At 41.2% G+C, this 23721-nt stretch overlaps 1 protein-coding gene across 7 annotated transcripts in view; it reads left to right on the top strand.

Annotated features, from left to right (window-relative positions):
* The window catches only part of SRPK2 (SRSF protein kinase 2), an 89113-nt gene that overhangs the window by 3979 nt on the left and 61413 nt on the right, over positions 1-23721 (top strand). For 2 of the 7 annotated variants that reach the window (XM_083399619.1, XM_083399615.1), the window contains exon 1: positions 16489-16686. The exons of 4 other annotated variants lie outside the window; for them this stretch is intronic. In XM_083399619.1, the coding sequence (XP_083255745.1) occupies positions 16545-16686 (142 nt within the window). In that variant the 5' untranslated portion in view covers positions 16489-16544. Of the gene's footprint in view, positions 1-16488; positions 16687-23721 lie in introns of those variants that run through there. One more of the 7 variants, XM_083399616.1, reaches the window with a different exon arrangement.

Here is a 23721-nt window from a genome sequence, read left to right as displayed (position 1 = left end):
TGTCCCAGTATATAGCATTTGTTTTAATTGTCTTAGAGTACCATATCTGGCTCTACTACCCTTGCCAGTGCAACTGTGGCATAGAATTGGCCCTAAATGTCTCGCTCAGCATTAAGTTACAAGAAGGCTGACTCCCATCTTCTAGTGAGTATTGCTGCTGAAATCAAGAGGCTTCGCAAAACACTTTTTTTCTGAGAAACAAATGTATTGATGTTTAGAGAAAGACTCTTGCTATTGAATACACAGGACTAGCTTATTTCTTGCAAACAAAATATAGTTGTTGTCTAGAGGTCTCTGTCACAAGATCCATAGTAGGTTTTTTGCTTGTATTACATTTTCATTTAAGAGATTTCCTCTACATGATCCTTAGTTTGAAAAATAACATTAGCAGATTGAATCTGACCCAGTAATATACCAGGATAAATGTTTTGACCACGAAGCAAAGTAATAGCAACACTAATGTCCAAAACAAGTTTCCTTGTGCAGTTTTGTTACCATGTGTCTCCCTCAACATGTTCCGTTAATAATGCCTCTCAGCTTCTGTGACCATGCCAGAGAATGTATAATTCTAAGGCTCACTCATATTATGCTAAATTATGGCAGTACATGTGAACCTGGCTATTAAATATCTGTGCATTGTCAATAATTTTATACATTTGCCCACACATTTAATACATTTAGTTGTGTAATTTGTTTTTTTGGATGCCTTTCTATGGAATGTTATGAGGTTTCAATGTTGGTTTTTAAAAATTCTTTTATTTTAATGTAATAACGCCCTTTATTGAAAATTAATATACCCCTTTTAATATGAACTATCTTAATAATGTTGGCCATGTTCTGAGGTAAATTATTATTCTCGATAATCAGTTCCGTTTTATTGACTGAAAAATCACTTTAAATTATTTACTTGTATTTCAAGAACTGAATTGTACTTTGTCACTGCTTTGTTCAACCAGTTAGGTTCCTAGGGCTTGTTCATATGTTGTACATGCAGGTCCTGCTATCTGCACACTCTCTATCAGAAAATTCACTTATTCATACTTATAGAATTCTGCCCAAACTTCGCTATAAACTCCACAGATTCACTTATCGGAACAGCTGATTTCCTTACTCCCTTTTTTGTGCTTTGCTAGTTGGCAGCAGCCATTTTTGGACAGAAACCACAGAGTGGGGGAGCAGGATTGGACAAATCAGAGAGCAGGAAAAATCAAACAAATCAGGGAGCAGTAGAGAGAGGACAAATCAGCTTCCCCCTCTGTTGCCTCTCTTTTGCTGATTTGCTGCAGCCATTTCAGGAAGGAACCATGGAGAGAGGGGGAAAGAGAGCAGACAAATCCCCGATTAGAAATATTTTCGTAGGAAATGATGGAAATCACGAACTTGTTATGTGAACGCCTAACAAAAATCATTTCCAGGGATCACATTGTATTTGGTAAACGGGATCTATGTGCATTAGCAATAGAAAGCTTTGCAGTTTTTCTGCAGTGTTGGCAGGTATTACTGTGTGTGTTTGTGGTTCAGGGCTCAGCATGCCTACAATCTTTAAACGTTCATCAGAGGCAATCATAGATTACGTGTATATTGAGCTCCCATGTGATATATATCAAGCAATAGTGAACATAAATTGACATACATGTGATCAAATCCTTTTCTCCCACAACGGTGCCTTGCTCCAAATGTTGTGAGAGTGCATAGAAAATGAGGCAAGGATTAGTGGTGAGGATTCCTGCTGGGTGTATTAGTGGAAGGATTAAACTGCAAATGAGTTGATTCAACATATATTAGTATTTTTTCTTCTTGCCTCATCTGCACTGAAGGTGCTGCCTGTCTGCTGGAAAACTGTTATTCATGGGTTTGACACTTGGTTTCTCCATCTGAATTCTAATGCTGTGTGTAAACAGAAAAGTCACTTTCTATGTTTGTTTACACCACTGTTTAAATAATGCTGGATGTCTCAATTTTGTGGTATTGCTCTGTAGTGACTGAGAAGATTCTGGGTCTTGGACAGTGCTTAAATAAATTTCTGGTTTAAACACTAGAAATTCAAAGTAATAAAAATCTGAAGAGACGTGCTTTTTAACATGCATATATATAATTGTTGCTTGCATCTTGAAATCTTGTTGAATCAAGCTTAAACAAGTTTAAATTAAAATTCTGATTAAATGGGTTGAGCAGCAGACATTAAGGAAATAAGTGTTTTAGTTACATGGGGAAAGATTGAATGGGTCTTTTCTTAATGGAATGAGAGTGAGCTCTGTTGGCCCAGTTTACACTAAAAGGTTGGTGAACTGCTGTTAAGTATATTTTTCTTGAACTATGCCAAAATAGTTTTATTCAGCATGAAACAATGTTTTTATGTATTTGTTAGCTATTTAGAAGCCAAATGGAATACTCTGATATATTCAGTAATAAAAAGAAACAGCTTTCTGTAGCTGTTTGAGACTTTCTTTTAATATGAATTTATTTTTAAATGTCCTATTCCTTTCACATTACAGTTTGAGTTTTACAGTGAAACCTGTTATTTATAACATTGGCTTACTCCTGCTGAGTACTGGCACATTTCTTAGAGTGCATTTGGATTAATGCTATTACATTGCACTTTTCTTGTTTCACATTAACTCATTACTAATAATGCTATGGCTTCTGTGTAGGATTGAAGATTTATTCTTAATAAATACTGCATTTGGGCAAATACCCACAGGCATTCTAGAAGTTTGAGCAGATCAAGTTTCCACCGTCTATGCTACTATCTGTATAAATGATCTAACTCTGTGGCATTTCTCCTCTAATGCAGGTCAGCATTTTAAATAATTAGGCAGTTTCTCTCTCCTGTTTACTCCAATTCTCTTATACAACACTACTGGAAATTCAACTTCTTCTCTGTTTACTGACCTTTAAAAAACAAAGAGGGAAGGAGTTAAAAAGAGGGTCTGATGCACTTTGTGCTTCTGTGGAATATAGTAATCCAGCTTTCTAGTACCTCTTTCAAAGCTAGAAAAGAGAATGAAAGGGTGCTGTGTGCCACTTTTATTTAATACAGGTCAACCATAGGTGTGAGTGTGTACATTTAACACTTCCTACTGCCGACTGTTACGGGGTCAATAGGGCTGCCTTGTCATTTGCGGGGTAAGTGACTAGTTGAGTGTTACATTAAAGTAATATTTTTTTAGAAACCTGCAAGGTAATTCAAACTTCAGCTGGCTATCTTGAGATGTATTTGCTTTGAAAGCAGTTACGGTCCCCTTCCAGCCATTTTATTGAGACAAGTAGTATCAAGAAGTCCACTGAATTTTCTCTCTCTCTAAATAGTTCTAACATTAAGGTTAGATTTTAATTTATATTATGATAGTTTAAGCAAGTTCACATTCTGTTTAGACCTGTTTATGTATGGAGTAAATAAAGCATTTATTGTCATTGCATATACTTTTGGAACATCTTCCAGGAGTGTAAATGTGGTTTTTCTTTTGAAAGGCAGTAAAGTGAGAAATTTAGGACATACATGCTGGAACTGGATTGCCTTAAGTAACTAAAGCATTGGTCTTAGAATTCCATGGTGTTGGACCAGAATGTTCGAATTATGATTATTAAAAAACCCTATCAATTTATCAATAGCTATCAATCAGTCAATATACCCATATATTGTTGAAGTCAGGCTGGAAAGATGAATCCCTCCTTGGTACTTCATAAAATGCTGCAGTTTCCTGTTTTCACAATTTGTTTTATGGTTCTGGCAACAATGAAGGCAACTGAGGCCTGTTGGGCTAATATATACAGTGGTACCTCGCAAGATGAATGCCTCGCAAGACGAAAAACTCGCAAGACGAAAGAGTTTTTCATTTTTTGAGTTGCTTCGCAAGACGAATTTCCCTATGGGCTTGCTTCGCAAGACGAAAACGTCTTGCAAGTTTGTTTCCTTTTTCTTAAAACCGTTAATACCCAGGGTGCATTGCTTCGCAAGACGAAAAATTCGCAAGACGAAAAAACTCGCAGAACGAATTAATTTCGTCTTGCGAGGCACCACTGTATATTTTATCCAATTAGTATGGGAGGTGTTCAGCAAAGTGCTTTTTCTTCTGCAAGGATTTCCACTTGCACAGTGGAACTTCCCCTCCCTCCCCTCTCTTCATGTGTCCCACCCCCTGGCACCTCCCCAAATTTGCTTCTTAGGATTGGAAAAACCTCTGAACAGATTTAGGGGATGCATGAGGAGAGGGAAGGGAAATTCCATCACTCAGCCAAAAGTCCTTGCACTAGTTAAAACACTTCATTGGATACTGCCCAATATTTCTCTTCATCCTCCCTGTTTGGCATACAGATTAACAACTTTTGTTGTTTTGTATAACAACAACAACAACAACAACAACAACAACAATTTTATTTGTACCCTATCTAGTTGACTGGCTTACCCCAGCCACTCTGGATGGCTTCTAGCATATACAGAAACATAATAAAATATCAAACATTAAAAACTTCTCTATACAGGGCCACCTTCAAAAGTCTTCTAAAGGTTGTATAGTTATTTATCTCCTTGACGTCTGATGGGAGGGCATTCCACAGGGTGGGTGCCACTACCGAGAAAGTTTGTGAAGTTTATTATGTGTAATCAAATGAAGTAAATATATTGATACTTGCAAATGAAATGCTTGTGGCAAGAGAGTCTGCTTATAAGAAGAGTTATTTCCTGATATGCTTTTGTTTTAAAGAATAATGAGCAGCTTAATCTGATTATTTCTCATTTAAAATAATACACTATATAAAAGTGGTTCTGAAAACTATGCTTTCACTGCAACTACCGTACAGATTCATATCCCATTCAGGTAAGTAAAGAAAGCCAATATTTCACTTGTATTAGGAACCTCTGGTGGCAGTACGTGAAAAACTCTTTGGTGCAAATATAATAGATCACCACCATGGTGCTTTTGGATACACAGACAACCACAGAGGTTTTTCCTGGCGTCCGCAGGGTCCCATTTCCCCCACCCCTCCCCACTCTGAAAGTAGGCTTGGACATAAGCCTTGTGCTGTTTCCACTAGAAGTCTTTTTTCAAAGCTTAATTGTTGTGATGTGGGCTGATCTTCATAGAGATTGCAACTGGGAGGGAAGGTTAACTCTTGCCTCTCCAGCTGCATTCTCTAGGAATATTTCCCTGTGTCCCAAAATTAGGCCTGAAAAAGCAATTAGAGAGAAAGAGAGAGAGAGAGAGAAAAACAACATTTGTTGGTGGGGTGAAAATGTGTGCACATGTATGGTTGTGGTAAGTGTGTGCATAGTTGCAGAGAGCGCAGGATACTCACACCCATTTCCCCAGGTTTCAAATGAGCCCATTGGCTCCAACAGGTTGGCAACTTCCGGCATATTAGCATGTATGGGAGCATAGGAGCCACCTTCCAAAGAAGAATGGGGGGCTGGAAGCGCGTGGCATGCAATGTTGTGTGCATGATGTCCTGACGTGTGTATGACATCAGGGCATCTGAGGAGCTGAGCGGCGGAGCCGAACGTGGCAACAGCACAGCAGCAGCTCTGCCTCCTTTTGCTGCTGCCACCGGCCTAGGGCTGCTTCCCCTCTGCGGCAGTAGGAGGAGGAAAAGGAGCCACGGCTCAACTTGGCCTCCTCTGGAGGATCGGGGCAGAGCCCTGCACAGTAGCAGCCCTGTGCCTTCTCCTCCTTCCGCACTGGCCTGGGGCTGCTTTCACCACCATTTAACTTTTTTGTGCGGACGGCTCCTCCCAGAAACTATTGGGGCCCCCAAAAGGGTCAGCCCCTAGGAGATGGTGCTCCTGTTTGGAAGAAAGGTTTAGCAACCAGTATGTTGTTGTTGTCCCCACCCCCTCTAATATGTTGTAGTGTGTAATTGGATTTAAGTACTTATTTTTCTTGCTTTAATCTGTTTTTAACTGGGATTCTGAAAGACAAACACTTGTGCTGGATCTGGTAGTAAAACTGGCAAGTTTTTTTTCCGTGGTGATTTTTTAAATCTGGGAAACAAGCTCAAGTGTCAAGTATTGATTATATTGGTCATACTGTCTTAGTGATGCTTTTGATTTGCTAACTTACATATTAGCCTTCCTTATGAGCTACTGTTTTTCATTCAAGACCTTAGAAAGAATGTAATCCCCAAGTGCTATCACATATTGGGAATTTTTTAAACGCTAGGTTCAAAGACACTTATTTAATCCCCACATTGGTCTGATGCAGCAGAACCAAAAATAAATTGATTTGAGGAGTAGCAGTGTAAAAATTTGAAGATTTCGAATAGGCATTCTGTCTGTGAATAGGCACTGTCATGCTTGTTTGGATAGCAGATGTCAAAACAAGCCACTAGGTGGCAACATATTAATTTGAAAGTCGCTGAATGAGATTGAAAAACTATCAAATAAAACTAAGCAAAACCCTCTTGGAATGTATATCAAATCCCTGGTCACAACAAGACTTTTGCAGCATGCTCCTGTATTACCAAATCTCTGAGAGAGAGATTGGGGGGGGGGATTAGCATTAAAAGGTAAAGGTACCCCTGCCCGTACGGGCCAGTCGTGTCCGACTCTAGGGTTGTGCGCCCATCTCACTTAAGAGGCCAGGGGCCAGTGCTGTCCGGAGACACTTCCGGGTCACATGGCCAGCATGACGAAGCTGCTCTGGCGAGCCAGCACCAGCGCAGCACACGGAAACGCCATTTACTTTCCCGCTATAAAGCGGTACATATTTATCTACTTGCACTTAGGGGTGCTTTCGAACTGCTAGGTGGGCAGGAGCTGGGACCGAAAGACGGGAGCTCACCCCGCCGCGGGGATTCGAACCGCCGACCATAGGATTGGCAAGTCCTAGGCACTGAGGTTTTAACCACAGCGCCACCCGCGTCCCTAGGGATTGGCATTAGGTTATCAGATTTTTTTCAATGAATCCGGGGAACACTTTAAATAAATAAATACATACATACTACACGTTTGTTCGATGGTAGAGGGGCAGCCGCCGCCTTGACCTCAACGGCCACGTTTCCCTTCCTCCGAGGCTTCTATCTCCTTTCTCCATGAGCCTGGGCAGCCCCTGAGTTGTTGGTGCTTCGGTGGTGGTGGTGGGGAAGTGGTTTGGTGGGTCAGGCATGGAAGGCGGAGAAGGAGGGTCGAGAGCGGCGGCAGCGCGATGCCTCCCTTCCCATCGGAGCAGCCCCAATTCCATTCCTACTTGCGTTCAGGCAGGAGGGGGCAGGGATCCCTCATCTGGGAAGGGAGGCTTCCCCTTGCCTAACTGAGACATCCCCACCCCGCTCCTGCTTGCACGCAAGTAGGAGTTGGGAGGCTGCTCTGATAGGCAGCAGGAAGCCTCCCTTCACAGCTTAGTTGTTGGGGTCAGGGAAGGTGGAAGCAGCCTGGAAGCTGCATCTTGGAGACCATGCACCGCCATCATATGGGGACTTCTGAGCAGTTTCTGAAATCAGCCAGAGCCAACTGCTCCGGGCTGCTGAGACTGCTGATGCTGCATTTCCTGGGGACATTAGATGAAATCCGGGGACATTTTGGGGATGGAATTTGTCCAGGGACTTATTCGCAAATCTGGAGACTGTCCCCGGTAAACGGGAACGTCTGGTAACCCTAAATTATCATCAGTGTTCTAATTTGGTTTTTCATGTGCAAACTTTTGTATTTCTTTTTCAAAATAGTGTATCCATCTGCATGTATGTTAATGGGCAGTCAGTCTTCTGAATGCAATTGAGGGCTTCATTTGGTCCAGGAGGAGGTCTGATGGGTCACTTTGAATGGATTGACCTTTGCTGCAACCTGTAAAGCATGAGGGATATTTTATAACCCAAACTAGCCTCAGCCTCACCTCTAACCTGCAAAATTAACTGTGCTGCAAGGCTACTTTCTCTCAGCACAACCCCCCAAATTTTAATAGGGGTATAATACTGATATTATAATAGGGGTATAATAAGGGACGCGGGTGGTGCTGTGGGTTAAAGCCTCAGCGCCTAGGGCTTGCCGATCGAAAGGTCGGTGGTTCGAATCCCCGCGGCGGGGTGCGCTCCCGTTGTTCGGTCCCAGCGCCTGCCAACCTAGCAGTTCAAAAGCACTCTCGGGTGCAAGTAGATAAATAGGGACTGCTTACTAGCGGGAAGGTAAACAGCGTTTCCGTGTGCGGCTCTGGCTCGCCAGAGCAGCGATGTCACGCTGGCCACGTGACCCGGAAGTGTCTTCGGACAGCGCTGGCCCTCGGCCTCTTGAGAGAGATGGGCACACAACCCTAGAGTCTGGCAAGACTGGCCCGGACGGGCAGGGGTACCTTTTTATAATACTGAATAACACTACAGGAGTGTTGTGGGCTACTTTCATCCCAGGATTGCAGGCTGGGCTAAAAGCAATGGATAATATTTCAGGGTTGTTGTACTCCCTAATCCTCAGGCCAATCCCCGTTGTAATAGGAGTTTGATACCACTGAACAAAAACAAAGTGCTGTAAACTACCCAGAGCCAGACATGCAGTATTCACTGTAACTTATACTACACGGCTGCCTGAAGACACTCTTTCTGAAGCCACAGTGTCTTTCAACCAGCTGTTCAGGGACAATTACTTGCACTTGCTTTAAAATTAGCAGTATTTCATTTTCAGATGTTTTGCACAAAAAATATAATTGAGTTAGAGCAGGAACTCCTCTCTTTGCTTGCTACCTTTTAAGGTCCTCCACCCTGGGGTACTCAATTCTAGCAACATTAAAATATTGGATTTATTTATTGGTGTCTCTAGGCAGCTCTCACTGTTGTCTCTGGGGATGTATTAGGAACTGACCTGTACAGACAATGGTTCTTTCAGCTCTGAGTGCTGCCCTCTTGTTCCAACCCAACCACTTGTTCTCATTCATTCTTTCTCTTCTCTCTCTCTCTCTCTCTCTCCCCCCCCCCCCATTCAAGTCATCAGTTTTCTCCCCACTTAGCCTCACACCTCATGGCGCAGAGATCTTAATTGGGGTATTCATGCTTTTTGGTAAGACGCTTTGTACCCTTGCAAACTTTGGGGTTCCCTCCAGTTTAACGGTCCCTCCCTGTTCTGTGCTGGTGCTGCCATTTTGGCTACATAATGGAGGCATTACCTCCTGAAGTTCAGAAAAGTAAACAGAGAAGAATTTTAAGGGGAAGGCTTTAATCACGTTAAATTCATTACCAGGTGGTTAAGATTACAAAGAAATATGCTCTCTTAATGTGTAGTAGCGAGTCTAAACACAGTTGAATGAGCTTGAGAATGCCATCAAATATATGTTCAGGGTGGTATTCAACTAAATAGTTGCGCCAGCACAAGGATTAGTGCTAGCATAATGGGGCTCCCCCCTTTTGCATGCATCGTGTGCTGTCTCTAAATCAGTTACAGAGGATTGGGAGAATCCTAGAACAGATTTTGGGGGTGCATAGGAGAGGAGAGGGGAAGTATGCTCTGTTGCACAAGGAGAAATCATTGCCTTGACAGAATGATCTGCTTAATCCTACATTTAATATAACCCTAAGTTTATATAAAATTATTTCTTAGTATAACATTAATGTGCCTTCTGATAAAAAGACATAGGGCAGGAAACTGATTATAGTAAAACATATACACACACATATACAGAGAGAGAATTACATTCCGTGATATTATGGCAGTGAACAAAGCTGCATTGTAACTTTTGAATAAATAATTAAAAAAAAAATAGTGTATCTGTTTTCAGTCCAGTTCAAGACAGAAAAAGATCCATTTCAAAATATATTGAGTGCAATAGCTAACCTCAAATCCATAGCCATTATAACCTTACCTAAATGTTTTAATAGCATTCTTGTCAAAACATGCCAGTATTAGTCATTTGCAGAGTTTAAACAACAACAAAAGTCCTGCTTTCTGTAAATTTTCTTTAGCTGATCATCTGGAAGTGACTGGATAGGTTTATCTCTTGAACAGATAAATAGTCTATAAAATGTAAAGTGATTTTAATTCTTATTAGTGCCTGAAAGCTGGACTTGTTTGGGTGATATTTACTATAGATTTCTGAATATGTAAAGACTAGAGAATGATCTCAAAATGCTGCCCCATAGAGAGTGTGTGTACCTCTGATTACAGAAGTCCTTACAGTGTTCTACAGTGTGATCCCCCACATGTCTGCTCAGAAGTAAGCCCCCAAGTTGAATGGGACATGCTCTTGGATTGCTGTATATAGGATTGCAATAATAAGCTTGGTTTTCCTTAACTAACTGGAGCTTCATTTGTGCTGCTTATAACTGGTATTTCCATTGAAACATTTCTTTAAGCCTTTATGGTTTCTGCTTGTGCTGCAGAGGAAAGTGAGGGTCGGTATTTCTTGTCAACCTGGGAAGGCAGCCATCTAATCCTAAACCTCTGCCGTCTTTTGGGAAATCACCAGGAGTAGTAGTGTAGGTATCAAGTGGTACAAAATAGCACCTGTTCCAATGTGTGATCTCTTATCATTGTTCAAAATACAGTGGTACCTCGGGTTACATATGCTTCAGGTTACATGCGCTTCAAGTTACAGACTCCGCTAACCCAGAAATCGTACCTCGGGTTAAGAACTTTGCTTCAGGATGAGAACAGAAATCATGCAGTGGCGGCGCGGCAACAGCAGGAGGCCCCATTAGCTAAAGTGGTGCTTCAGGGTAAGAACAGTTTCAGGTTCACAGTAAAGGAGGAAATGCTAGATTTTGTGCTCTTGCTTTAAAGTAAATGCACAGTATGGGGTTTTCTTTGGGCGTGTTTTGTTTGTTTCTCCCCTCTTTGAAATACAAAGGGGGTGAGGTTTTGCTGATTTCATTATCTTGAAGGACCAGTTTGATGACTCAGATGTGAGATTAACTGAAATATGAACTTAAAAATAACTGCAGAAAAGCCAGGGCAAGAAACCTCTCCCCTCCATACTTTTGCTTCGTGATTTACAAAAGCCCATGTTTTGATTTAATTATTTGTAATTGTTTGATTCAGAACTCATTCCAGTATTATGTTTGGTAAAATGTTTGCCAGTTTGCCATGTTTCCCTGTGAAACATGCCTTGGCTGTTTTTGGAATGGGGTTTTCCACGAGAGAAGCCTCAGAGCTGGCCTATGCAATTACTTCCCTGATAGGTTATCACAATATGTCATATTGGGGCTCATCCTAGCCTTTTCTAGTGGGAGATCACATCCAGGGGTTTTTACCCGATACCTCTTGCATCTCAGACTTGTGGTATTCTACAGATCTAGGGTCTCTTGTGGAAATCACTTATGATCTAAGTGACACAGTGTTCATCTGTCTGCTATCGTGGCTGAAGGGTTAGAAATCTATGTGAAGTGTGGATTCTAGACCTGCTTGCCCATCCTCTTCTGATTCAGACATTGATGTTGCTTGTCAGGTAGTGAAGTGGGACAGAACATTTTCTATTTATAAAAATGCATTGTTTCAGTAAATTAATTAGTAACAATAGATAAAATACCACTCAGATTGGGCTGTTTCAAAGTTGTAATTACATGTTTTTAGGTAAATTACCTGTATTAAACATGCAAGACTAGTTGAGTGGATTGTGGGAGTGGTAAATGCCTCTTTATGAGAAGGTGAGGTCTCAGCAAGTTTGAAAGAGGTTATGATGATAAATTTATTGTAGAAACTCCCTGAATTCCACTGTATTGGAGAATTTCTGGCCTGTCTCTTAACATTCTATTTTTGGGCAAGGTCTTTGAACATGTCGTGGTCTTTGAACTGCAGGTTTTTCTGGAATGATATGAACTATATATCAATTTCAATCTACGGGTGACTCCCTGTTTACGCGGGGGTTCCGTTCTGAGCCCCTGTGTACATACGTGAAATTGCAAAAAATGTGGAGCACCCTGGAGAGTCTACCTCAACCAAGCCCTGCTGTCCCTTTGGCTCACGGGATGGAAATGCAAGCAGATATACACCTTTATGCAGTGGGACATGTTCCCAAAGGGAATGACAGGCAGGCAAGCCTTTGTACACCAAAATGCACTAAAAAAGAAGCAGGAGGGGTTAGCAAGGCCATTCCTACTATAGTGATGGGAAGCCTGTGCCCCCACCAGATGCTGTTGGACTTTAGTTCCCAGCAGCCTCTGACAGCATGACCGGTAGTCAGGAATGATGGGAGTGGTAGTTCAGTAACATCTGGATGGTCACAGCTTGCCCATCCTTCCAGTAAGGGAACCTGCCCTTCTGCTGCCTCCTATTGCTTCTTTAGTTGCTGGGCTAAAGGGCAGAATTTCCCTCCTAACCTGACCCCATCCTATTTGCATACTGAGAAAACCCCTTCTCCCCTTTAAAAAAGATTACCTTGCCTACTTCCACCCCTTGCTTCCTTTGCTGGAGCATTAAGAAGCAGAATAACACACACACACACACACACACACACACACACGGCTTTCTATATGCACAGCAAATTGTTCCATTTGTGGTCTCTCTATCTCTGTTCATCTTCTCCCTGCTACTGCCTTGGGAAGCACAGCTTCCTTCTGAGTGCACTGTTCATGCTGTTTTTGCTGCTGTGGTAGCAGCTGATAGTATGAATAATTAGGTGTGCCAAGAGAGAGTTTAGGCATATCTAACTTTGTATGGGATCTGGCTGCAAGTCTCGCAAGCCATCTGATCGCCAGACATTTTTACTTGCTTGGATGAAAGGCATTCTCTGCCATCAGAGGCTGTGGAAGGTTGGTTAGAGGGCACTATGGTGTATCACAGCCTGGCAGTTTGTTCTTTGTGTGGCTGCCCAGAGCAATTCAGAGGTTTTTTCCCTATCGCCATATGTGAATTGTCTCTCTCTATGCTAATGTGGGGGTGCTATCAGCCTGGTGCTGTATCATTGGTGGGAGTTTTAAAATAAGTAGGCCAGAGGAGCATAAATGTCTCCCTAGAGATTACCATGGCAGTGCAGTGACATCATGCAGGGTCCCATGGCAACTACAACCTTTACTTATCTTAGCTAATCTGTTGTTATTTGAGATTAAGTTGTTGGTTCAGACTTTCTCTTCGAAAATTTTATGCAATACAGATGGCAGGTTTATTTAGTTGAACTATTGTATGAACCACACGTTCTTTTTCTGAAGGCAGCTGAGATGTTTTACTATTTTTAAAAATGCAATGCAGATATGAAGAGAATAAAAAACACCCAATAAAAACCCAATAAATCAGTGGTGGAAAATGTTAACATCAATAGTCCCAGATAGTCAGCTCCTGAAATTACTATCTGGCACATTTCCACTCAAGCCTTGGCAAAGCTTTTTATTTTTAAACTTGACTGATAAAGTAATGCCAGGGAGGTAACTAGGCTGAGCTCCCTTGGGGAGTACAATGCAAGTGTAGCAACAGACAGTGAAGTGACGTATGGGAGAAAATGTCTCCCAGATATGCCAGATGTGGGTTTTAAAGCAGAGGGGGGGAAGCTGTCATTTCCCCCCATGTTGTTGGCCATGCTGGCAGGATTTTACAGATGTTGCATGGCATCTAGATAGCCTGGTGGATAGTGCTAGGAAGGAGTCAGTGGTCATGGTGCCTTTTAGCACCAGTGATGTGGGGAATTATAAAGTCCTGGAAGTGAAATTTTGACTATTAGGAAGGATGCTGAAAGCCAGGACCTTCAATGTGGCTTTCTCTGAAATGCTAGCAATACCATGTGCAGGGCCAGCTAGACAGGCGCAGCTGTGTCATCTCAGTATATGGATGAAATGGTGCCAGGAGGAGTGGTTTGGATTTCTTAGAAGCAGGGGAACATTTTGGGACAAGCTAGGTCTGTAGAAAAAGGACAGGTTCTGCTCAAACAGGATTGGAACTGGACTGTTGATGCTGATTTTTATTTTTATTTTTTTTAGTTAGAGCAACTATTAAACAGGGGTTAGGCAATGGGAACCAAGGAGCAACCAGTTTAGAACAAATCATCCCCCAGGAATTAGAGGGAAAATGAAAAGCGGGGAGGGGTAAAGCTGGGCATGGAGGGTGCTGGAGCACATTGTAGCAATTATACCTTAGGGTAAAACATATGTGCTGAAAACGTTTGGAGAAAGAGGCTGTTTATATAAGCCACAGAGCAAGACAGGTGAGCTGGAGAGCTTGGTCTTAGAGGAGGGTATATCTATCGTCAAAATAATGGAAACCTAGTGGAATGGAAATAACTAGTAGGACATTGCTGTCTCTGTAAATCCAAAGGCTTTTTCTAAACTGTCAATCATATTGAGTGGCTGTGTCACAATTTTTGGTGTAAACTAGCTGGGCAACGATGTCCCCTCCCATTTTGCCATCTGAGGTGAAATGGAAATTGCTTCCTCCTGTGCCCCACTTCCACTGCTGCCACACTCTGGCTCTTGCTGAATCCGGCAGGAGCCAGGTGCTCCTTAGAGTGTTGCCACTCGGCTTTTCCCCCCGAGGGTGAGGAAGATGAACAGCAATGACATGCCTGGGAATGCCTCCCTCTTGGTGGCAGAAGCGGTGGGATGGGCAGAGTGCTGCCTCTTACACTTCTGCCACCTGAGCGGGTGCTTCATCCCAATTGTCGTGGGCAGCCTGGTAAGTTAAAATTGGTTTACTTACAAACTCTTTAAAGGTCAGGTTCATGTGCATTTTTTAAACAGCATTTGGAAAAAGTTACATAGGCAGTAAAACTTGAGGAAAAATTATTGTATATATGAGATGGATGTCTAAATACTTGGGGTTCTGTAGGGTTGCTAAAGAAAAAAAGTCACTTGTAGCTATAAACAGGACTTTATTAACTTCCTTCTTTGGAAGAAGAAGAAATATCATGTTTCTGGATGGTTGTGTCCCTTTGCGTAAAGGTACCCTGATAAGGTAAGACATAATAGCCTTCACATTGAAAAGGAACCCCTATAGCCAACACATCAGTCGAAAGGACAGAGAGAGTATAAGAACTTTGGGGTGAAGACCTTCAGCACCCCAAGGACCAATGTGAAGCTTCACTATCACCCTGCTTCATCCCTCTCTGCTACTAGACTGGCCATCTAGTTAAGATAGAGCAACTATCTTTGGTAGCTGTATGCCTGCAGTGTGTGTGTGTGTGGACATGTTGTATGATTGAGAATTTGTGAATAGATGAAATTAAAAAAGCACATTTGAAAACTGGTGCCATTGCCTTTGTCACTTTGCCCTCCTCCTCTGGTTCTGGTTTGCATTCTTGACACTACAAACCACAATGGCTGAGTTCTGCTTCTTCTGTTGGAGGTAGTGTGCCTGCAGTTGCTGGGAATTGCAAGTGGGGAGAGCGCTGTTGCACCCAGACCTTGCTTGTGGAAATTGCATAGGCAACTAGCTTGCCACTGTGAGAACAGGATGGGCTAGATGGGCCTCTGTTCTGATCGAGCAGAGCTCTTCTTATGGGACCCTAAACAAGCGAACTTACTGTATTTTTCCGTGTATAAGACTAGGGGTTTTTTTAACCAAAAAATTAGGTTTAAAATTGGGGCTTGTCTTATACACGGGTAGTGCTGAGGGGTGTTTTCTTAATTTAGAGTCCCCCAAAATAGGGGGCGTCTTATACATGGGGACGTCTTATACATGGGAAAATAAGTTATTTTAGAAGGAATATACAGTGGACGCTCAAGTTGTGAACGTGATCCGTGCAGGAGGCACGTTCGCAACCCGCAGCGTTCGCAACCTGCAGCGCTGTGTCTGTGCATGCGCGGGTAGAGATTCAGCTCTTCTGCACATGCGCAAAGCGTGATTTAGTGTTTTTGCACATGCGCGAGCGCCAAAACTTGAAAGTAACCCGTTCCGGTTCTTCCGGGTTCGGTGCGGTGCGCAACCCGAAAACGCACAACCTGAAGCGTCTGTAACCCAAGGTATGACTGTACTGCAACTTTTTGTTTCAGTTCCCACTATTTATGAGACAGAAAAGGTCAGTATTCCTTACTACATGTTACACATAGCAAGATGCCATATATCACACATCCTAAAATACAGACATCTCCCAGAACTAATGATAAATGATTGGCAGAGAGAGAGAGAGAAGTCACTGTGAAAAACATAGAGGGAGAAGTGAAGGGTAGGCCAGCCTAGATTTAATAGAAATACAGAAGCTTCATTACTGTAACAAATCCAGAGATACCCCCTCCCCAAAATAAATATGTTTTAGGAATTTTACTTCTCTTATATGAACTTCCTCTTGCATGCTGAGTTCCAGAATTCCTTTTACTCTCTTCTGATCAAAGGTAGGAAACAGGCAAGACACCCTATGTTAAAAGTATCATTGCCTTTGACATCAGTGGAGCTTGCTGAATCCATAGAATAACTTTTAAAGAGACCTTCCATAAGGACGTAGCCGAACAATGACAGAGAAATGATATAGAGCTAGACTCACCAATATTAATACAATGCTCCAATTCGTACAGAAATCAATAACCTTAGGGTAGCTTTAATACATATGCAAAAAGCCTGCATGTGGGGGCCTACATCTTCAATAACTGCCCCCAGCACCTTCTGATGTCACAATATGTCCAGTGAACAAAAGGGTGGTTTGTCAGTTAAGTATTCAGGCAAGGTAGTAAGTTCAGGAAGAATTCACATGGTTACAGAACAGTGAGAGAGAAAACACATGGAAAGAGGGAGGAAGATCGAAGGAAGAAATGGCTGGGGAGAAGGACACCCACAACAACACAGAAGCACGTTGAATCCTCAGAGCCCAGGAATCATGGAAAACTCACAAAACAGCTCTGTATTCCTTGATATGTTCTTAGGTAAAGCTAATTATCATTATCAAAATGTATATCATCGGCATCAAGGACTCAAACTCTCCCAAGTTCTCCTAGAACCTCACTACATATTACATATTTTTCTCCATCTGGAGATAACCTTGGATGCTGATCTAGTCACTTTGTTTTAGCTCTTACAGACATTTGAATGCTTTATTCTGTGCTTGTTACTCTTCACTATTGAAAGAATGGTTCATGCATGCACACGTTAATCATTTGGGTTGTGAATTATATGTGTAAATGAGCTATCAAAATTCAGACACGATTATAAATTTGTATAGCCCCATGTTCGCAGCCTTTTCCAAAAACCCACAAGAAATTGGATCAGACCAAGATTCCACTTAGTGTAGCATTCAGTTTCCAACAGTGGAAGCTACTTATGACCACTGATGTAGTTTCACTGTTAGGTGAAGGGACATACTTCTTTGCCCAGACTTTTTGAGCAGGGTGAGGTGTATTGTTGTGCATTTGAATTTCTGTCACTGCTGCTACTTTATGTCTGAATTTTGTTTTATGCTGCTTTAGCTTTACTGTTTAATTGTGGTTTAGATCAGGGGTAGCCAATTGGATGGTTTCCATGTGTTTTAGAGTATCTTTCCTGTAACTCCTGAGCATTAGCTGTGCTGGCTGGGACTGATGGATCTTAGAAGGGCACCGCGTTGGCTACTTTGGTTTACATTGTGTATATTCTGGAACTTGCATGTTAAGGGTAGATCTTCCCACTATTATTTTTATTTATTTGTGCATTCAATTGCTTGCCCAACCCTTCCTCTTAAAGTAGCTCAGGGGAGCAAGCAGTGAAACAGTGCAACTATACAAATAAAAACAAACAGTAAATCAAAATATATATTTTTAATGCACCTCAGTGCCATGTTGCATGGAGCTGCATTATAAACAAGGGACTTACAGTGTGGTGTTCCATACATTGGACTTCATGAGCATCATTAGCTTTTGCACCAGCTTGCAAATGCAAGAGGCTGTAATGTGGATCCAGACCTTGAGATCAATGCTTTGTCTTCTATCTTGGTTATGTCTATTAGGTACTGTTCCAGTTTGAAGGGCAGGGAACAGGAAGTGGTTCCTGGGATGGTGGTGACACTGGGAAAGAGATGTGAGGGTTCTGAAAGGATCCTAGAGCTCTTCTACCTCCTTTCTAAAGCTGGAAAAGTGCTAAGTAGCCTTTGGGAAAGAGGTGAGAGGACTCTGGGACCTGTCAGAGCCTTGATGCCTCCTTCCCAATGCCACCACCATCCCAGGAACCACTATTTCCTGTTCCCTGCCACGTCTGGGGCTACCAAAAAAAGGCCATGCGAGGTTGGACCACCCTGTTTTATTATATGACATGAACGTGACAGCCTATGTCCCCATAAGTAAACCCTACTTTTTTCATTGTGTTACTCCCAAGTAAGTTTGTTTAGGAATGCAGCCATAGTGTTGGAAACCCATAATAATTTCTCTTGGGTCTTCATTCTGCTTGAAGGAGAAATGAGAACACATAGGGGCTAGGCCAACCAAAGTTAATGCAAGCATTGTGTTCTGTCTCTTTTCCCTGAATTTTATTCTGAAAGATCACCTGAATTTTATTCTGAAAGAAGCCACAATTCGTTCACATGAGCAGCCTTATCCACATGGCATTGTGCTTTCTACCTATTCATTCTCAGCATAGTCTTCTCCTTAGATTTAACTTGTGCTTCACAACATTGTTCTTATCACAAACTTTTTTGAATTGTTTTCTGTACCCAAGTGTTTGACTTACCAATAGATCTCAATTTTACTCAAGAGCTCCATAACTAGCATTATTTTCCTCATCCATTTTTAAGGTGCTTCAGTAAGAAAATGAGCATGATTGTGACAGGCTAACCTCTGCTTATTTCTACCTTTGCCAACTCTAAAAACGTGTGGATCTTATCTAATGATAAATGCTTTTAGTAAAAGCAGTCGCTTATTCATCTATTCCATATTGCTTCAGGATATACCTTTTTGGAAGTTGGAATGCTTCTTTCCAACATGTTATTTTCTTCTTTATTTTTCTGTATCTGTTTCTTAAATATCAGTGCCCCTTCTATTTTATAGGTCAGCGTTCTCTTCAGATTGTTTTAGCTGAATGTTTGAATGTGTTACAGAACCATAAAGAGCACCTTACAAAAAATGAGTCACCATCACCTTTTCCTTACGGATAAGTCCTTATTTTCAGATCTTATTGCAGAAATGTTGAAGCTGTTAAGCATGTAAGAAACTTCTGGGTGTGATATGTATGGGGTGTCATTTTTTATTTTTTTTTTAAATCATGATCTTGATAATTTGCTAAATGCTTATTTTGAAGTTTTAACTTTCTAATTTCCCCCCAATTCTGTTGGAGTTGTGGACCATTATCTAGCCAAAATTGAATACCCTTAAATTCTAAGCACACTCACCTGGGTTTGAAGCCCATTAAATTGTGGTATTTCCAAGTAAACATAGATCATGGATCATAGAATTGTAGAGTTGGAAGGGACCCCAAGGGTCATGTAGACCAACCCCCTGCAATGCAGGAATTTCAACACACAGTCCCCCCATCCAATTTGAAACCATGCCAAATGCTGCTTAGCTTTGCAAACATGCTAGCAGTTTTATTGCTGCACCACTAGGGTTATTATGGTTGTGATTGTGCTGGTTCCAATTGGAGAGGTGAGGTGAGAATTAAATAGATGAGATTTTAAATTTGGAGTCGCAAATTGTTTGCGACTCCAAGCAACTGCTAACTAATATCTAGCTGAACCACCAAAACACTAGCTGCAAATTTTCCTCTGGCATTTTCTTGCTATTAAAAAAAATAGTTTTAATTAAAAAGGGTAGCTAAGATCAGGAAGTCTATAATGAGATAATATAATTATGAACTCAATATACACAGGTTTTTTTTTTACTTCTTAGACATTCTGTTTGGGTTAACTATGCATAATCGATTGCTTAAGAGGAATAACAAGGACCATACAAAATGCCCTGTGGGTTTGCTCCAGTTACAGTTTTTGGTCTGCTTACTAGAGAAGCTAAACCAGAGAGGCAGAGGCACGATGCAACCCAAAGCTCTTGGGAGGTGAAGGGCAAATTAGTTTTTCTGCATGGAAAAATGTCTCAAACTTTTATGACATTTCAGTGTCGTATTAAGCCAGCATGTGTTGCCGCATTTTGTAGTTAATTTTGTAGGAGCCAGGCTTGTAATCCAAACAAACATCTGCTTCCAATAAAACATTGACACTGTCAGATATTTCCTATTTGTTTATCTAAATAGTATTTATTAATTAATTTATTAAATTTCTATACTGCCCTTCATCCAAGGAACACAGGGTGGTTTACAATATAAAAACAAAAAATACATACCATAGGAACAAACAATGTCTGTACAGTTTTAATTAGCCAAAGCCTGCAAGAATAGAAATGTTTTCTTTCTGGAGGTTGTTTATGTGTTCTTCTTGTAACTTGTTTTCTCTCTCTCCAGAGTTGATAATAGGAACGTTTTTTCCTATTTAATGTTTAATATATATATATTTTTAGGTAAAGTACTTACTACTTACTTACTAATGCTGTTGGGAGCTTTCTGTGGCCATTTCCTGTTTGATTTGTGGTCTCATGTATAAACAGAAGCTGCAAAACAGGTCCAGGCATGGTTATCAGTCATTATTTTCTAATAGCCCGCTGGAAATCCTAATTCCATTACAATATGGCATGCAGCAATAAAACTGGGTAGACCTTATTGTCAGAAGCAAAAGCCAAACCCACAACTTCATATGCAGAGTTTGGTTTGTACCAGAAAATGTACATATATTTTTCTTTTTGAATTTTATTAAAAGCCATATAATTACTGTACAAAAGGCCAGAACGATGACTTTACATTAAAAAAGTGAATCTGCAGCAAAGTGTTGCTGTGTAGAATGCTACTACTCAAGTTTATGTCTGTCAGTATTTCATGTCCACTGAGTGTTTTCAGTGCTCGTTGTGGTGTTTTGGGCAGGGGTTGTACTTCTACAAACCAGGTTTCCTTGTGTCTTCTGATACCTATGCAGAGTTACATTGGAATAAACCCTGTTAAATCAGTGGGACTTTCTTCAGAGTTCATATGCACAGGATCCCGATCAACCTGTTTCTAATTTAAGGGAGCTTGCTGATTAGGAACATAAGACTCATGTTGCTGATTAGACCAGAGACCCTCCAGATGATAATAGACTCCAGTTGCTATCATGGTTGATTCATTCTTGAGAATGATGAGAGCAACAAATCAAGAGCCTTAGTCCTACCTTCACAGTAGCCAACCAGATGTCTATGGGAAGCCCATGAGCAGGACATTTGTATAAAGTAGACCTAATATTTGCAGATAACCTGCAAATAATCTACCATAGTCAATGCTACTGTTCAGAGATTTAGACTTTTTCCTTGTGGTTGCTTATTTGGGAGCAAGTACCATTAAACTCATCTGGGTATCCAGTTGTACAATTGAAGTGTGTATGAATTAAAAATCTACACTAGATTTGTTATTCAGGAATTATTCAGGACACCAGCTAAGTGGCATGCTATAGCCCTCATTATAACTTTTTGGCTGTTCCCTGTGCCAGACATGCAGGCAGCTTCTTGTAGTGGGCTGCTCTTCTAAAGAGCATTATGTGTTAGCAACCATATGTGTTCTGTGACACTTCATTCTCAGGGTTCTGCCTCCTGCCAGCCAGTGCTGGGATAAATGGCACAACCTGTCTCCTCAGAGGACCCATCTCAACTCTGAGCATGCTGCAAAACCCTCAGTTATAATATATAACTTATAACATACATGGCTTTGTAGTCTCAGATTATGCTGGAAAAAAAAGCTTCCATCAGCATTTTGTATAACAATCAACCACTTTCAAACTATTTTCTGCTATTCACTGATATTCCTGTTATCTTAAATAGTACAATTTGTAGATAATTCATAATCTACATTATGTATTCATTTATCTCATTCTCTGTTTGGACTCTTAAAAAGCAGTCACACTGTATATCAAACCATATAACATGTTTGAGTTCAGTATTTAATGGATTCAAATAATCATTGCAGAAGGTAGTAGCTTGTAAAGTAACAACTTGAGTTCAACCACTGATAGGGTACATAAGACATTGACTTATTTTGGTGTTCCCTTGAATGATAGCTGCAGTTTGAGTTGTTTCAGGAAGTGTGAATTTCTCCCCTACTCTTTAAGATACCTACCACAATGCTTTCTTCTTGTTTTATTTTTTAAATGCATCCTAAAACCTTTTCAACCTATCTCTGAAAACTAAGAGAAAGTCAGATATGTTACCAGTCTTTCTTTCTTGGTTCTCCTACTGTTAGATTGTTTTGCCTTGATCTTGAGACTGAAAACTGGTTTTTACATGCATGTTACTACTAGGTAAATAAAATGCCTTTGCAGGTTTCCAGTATACATGTATAATGGGACTAAGGAGCAAGTTACTGTATAGGTATTACTTGTTCTACAGTAGTTAAGTGTTGGTCTGGGGGTGTTTAGATGATATGATCAGTAATGACCTAGAGTTAGGGATGAGCAGTGAGGTTGCCAGATTTTATGATCCCCCCCCAAATGTTCAAGGTTGTTGAAAGAAAAAGAGATTGTGAGGAGGTAAATGGGCAGTAAAATGACAAATGAGATTCAGTGTAAACAAGTGTAAAGGGTTGCACACTATGTGTGTGTGTGGTGAAGATCCCCACTTCACTTGTGGGGTCTGACCTGGGGGCAACTGATCAGAAACAGGACCTTGGGGTCATAGTGGATAGCTCAATGTAGTTGGAACAGCTGTGAAAAAGGTGAATTCCATGTTAGGGATCATTAGGAAAGCGATTGAATATAGACCTGCCAATATAATAGTGCTGTGATAAAAAATCTACCGTATTTTTCGCTCTATAAGACGCACCAGACCACAAGACGCACCTAGTTTTTGGAGGAGGAAAACAAGAAAAAAATATTCTGAATCTCAGAAGCCAGAACAGCAAGAGGGATTGCTGCGCAGTGAAAGCAGCAATCCCTCTTGCTGTTCCGGCTTCTGGGATTGCTGTGCAGACTGCATTCGCTCCGTAAGACGCACACACATTTGCCCTTACTTTTTAGGAGGGAAAAAGTGAGTCTTATAGAGCAAAAAATACGGTATGTTAAGACTACTCTTGGGAATGTCTCATCTCATAAAGGACATTGTAAAGTTGGGCAGAGTTCAGAAAAAGGCAACCTAAATTGTAGTGGAACAACTTTCTTGTGAGTAAAATTGAAAACATTTGGGTTGTTTTCTAGTAGAAAAAAGGCAAATAACATGGTAGAGGTGTAAGATTATGCATGCTGTGAAGAAAGTGGATAGGGAGATGTATTTCCTCCCTTTTTCGTAAAACTAGAACCTGAGGCCATCCAATAAAGCTTATTTCTGGAAGATTCAGAAGAGGCAGAGTGAAGTATTTCTTCACACAGTACACAGCAAAAGTGTGGAATTCATTCCCATAACATGAACTTAGGTGCACTAACCTGGATGGCTTTAAAAGAGGATGAGCCTATCAGACGCTTCTAGCTACGATGGCTATATTCTGTCTCCACTGTTGGAGGCCTTATGGTGCTAAATGCCAGTTTCTGGGAATCACTAGTGGGGAAAATGCTTTTAAACAGGACCTGCTTATAGTCTTCCCACAAACTTATGATTGGCTGCTGTGAGAACAGAATGCTCGACTAGCTGGGCCCTTGATCTGATCCAATGGGGTCTCCTTATGCTCATTCCATTATTAGGTTAGAAATCCACCTTTGAACAGCAGTTCATAGATTGGGGGAGGGCAGACTTCCAGGACCTGCTATGTGTGGTGTTAAACCCTCAGGAGCCATCAGCTGGGCCGAGGCACAAAATAAATTAAAGAACAGGATGCCAATGAGCAGCTGCTGAGATCAGGAATTTGCTTTGGGTACCAGAATTGAGCTCACAGTCCTACCTCAGAAAAGTCCATTCTTCGTTGCCTTCTTTATTTCAGCATTCTTAATTTAAAGGGAAAGG

This window comes from Podarcis tiliguerta, assembly GCF_965153285.1.
Source record: "Podarcis tiliguerta genome assembly, chromosome: 10".
NCBI lineage: Eukaryota > Metazoa > Chordata > Lepidosauria > Squamata > Lacertidae > Podarcis > Podarcis tiliguerta.
The sequence above is the reverse complement of the archived record's forward strand: the minus strand, read 5'-3'. Positions and strand labels throughout refer to the sequence as shown.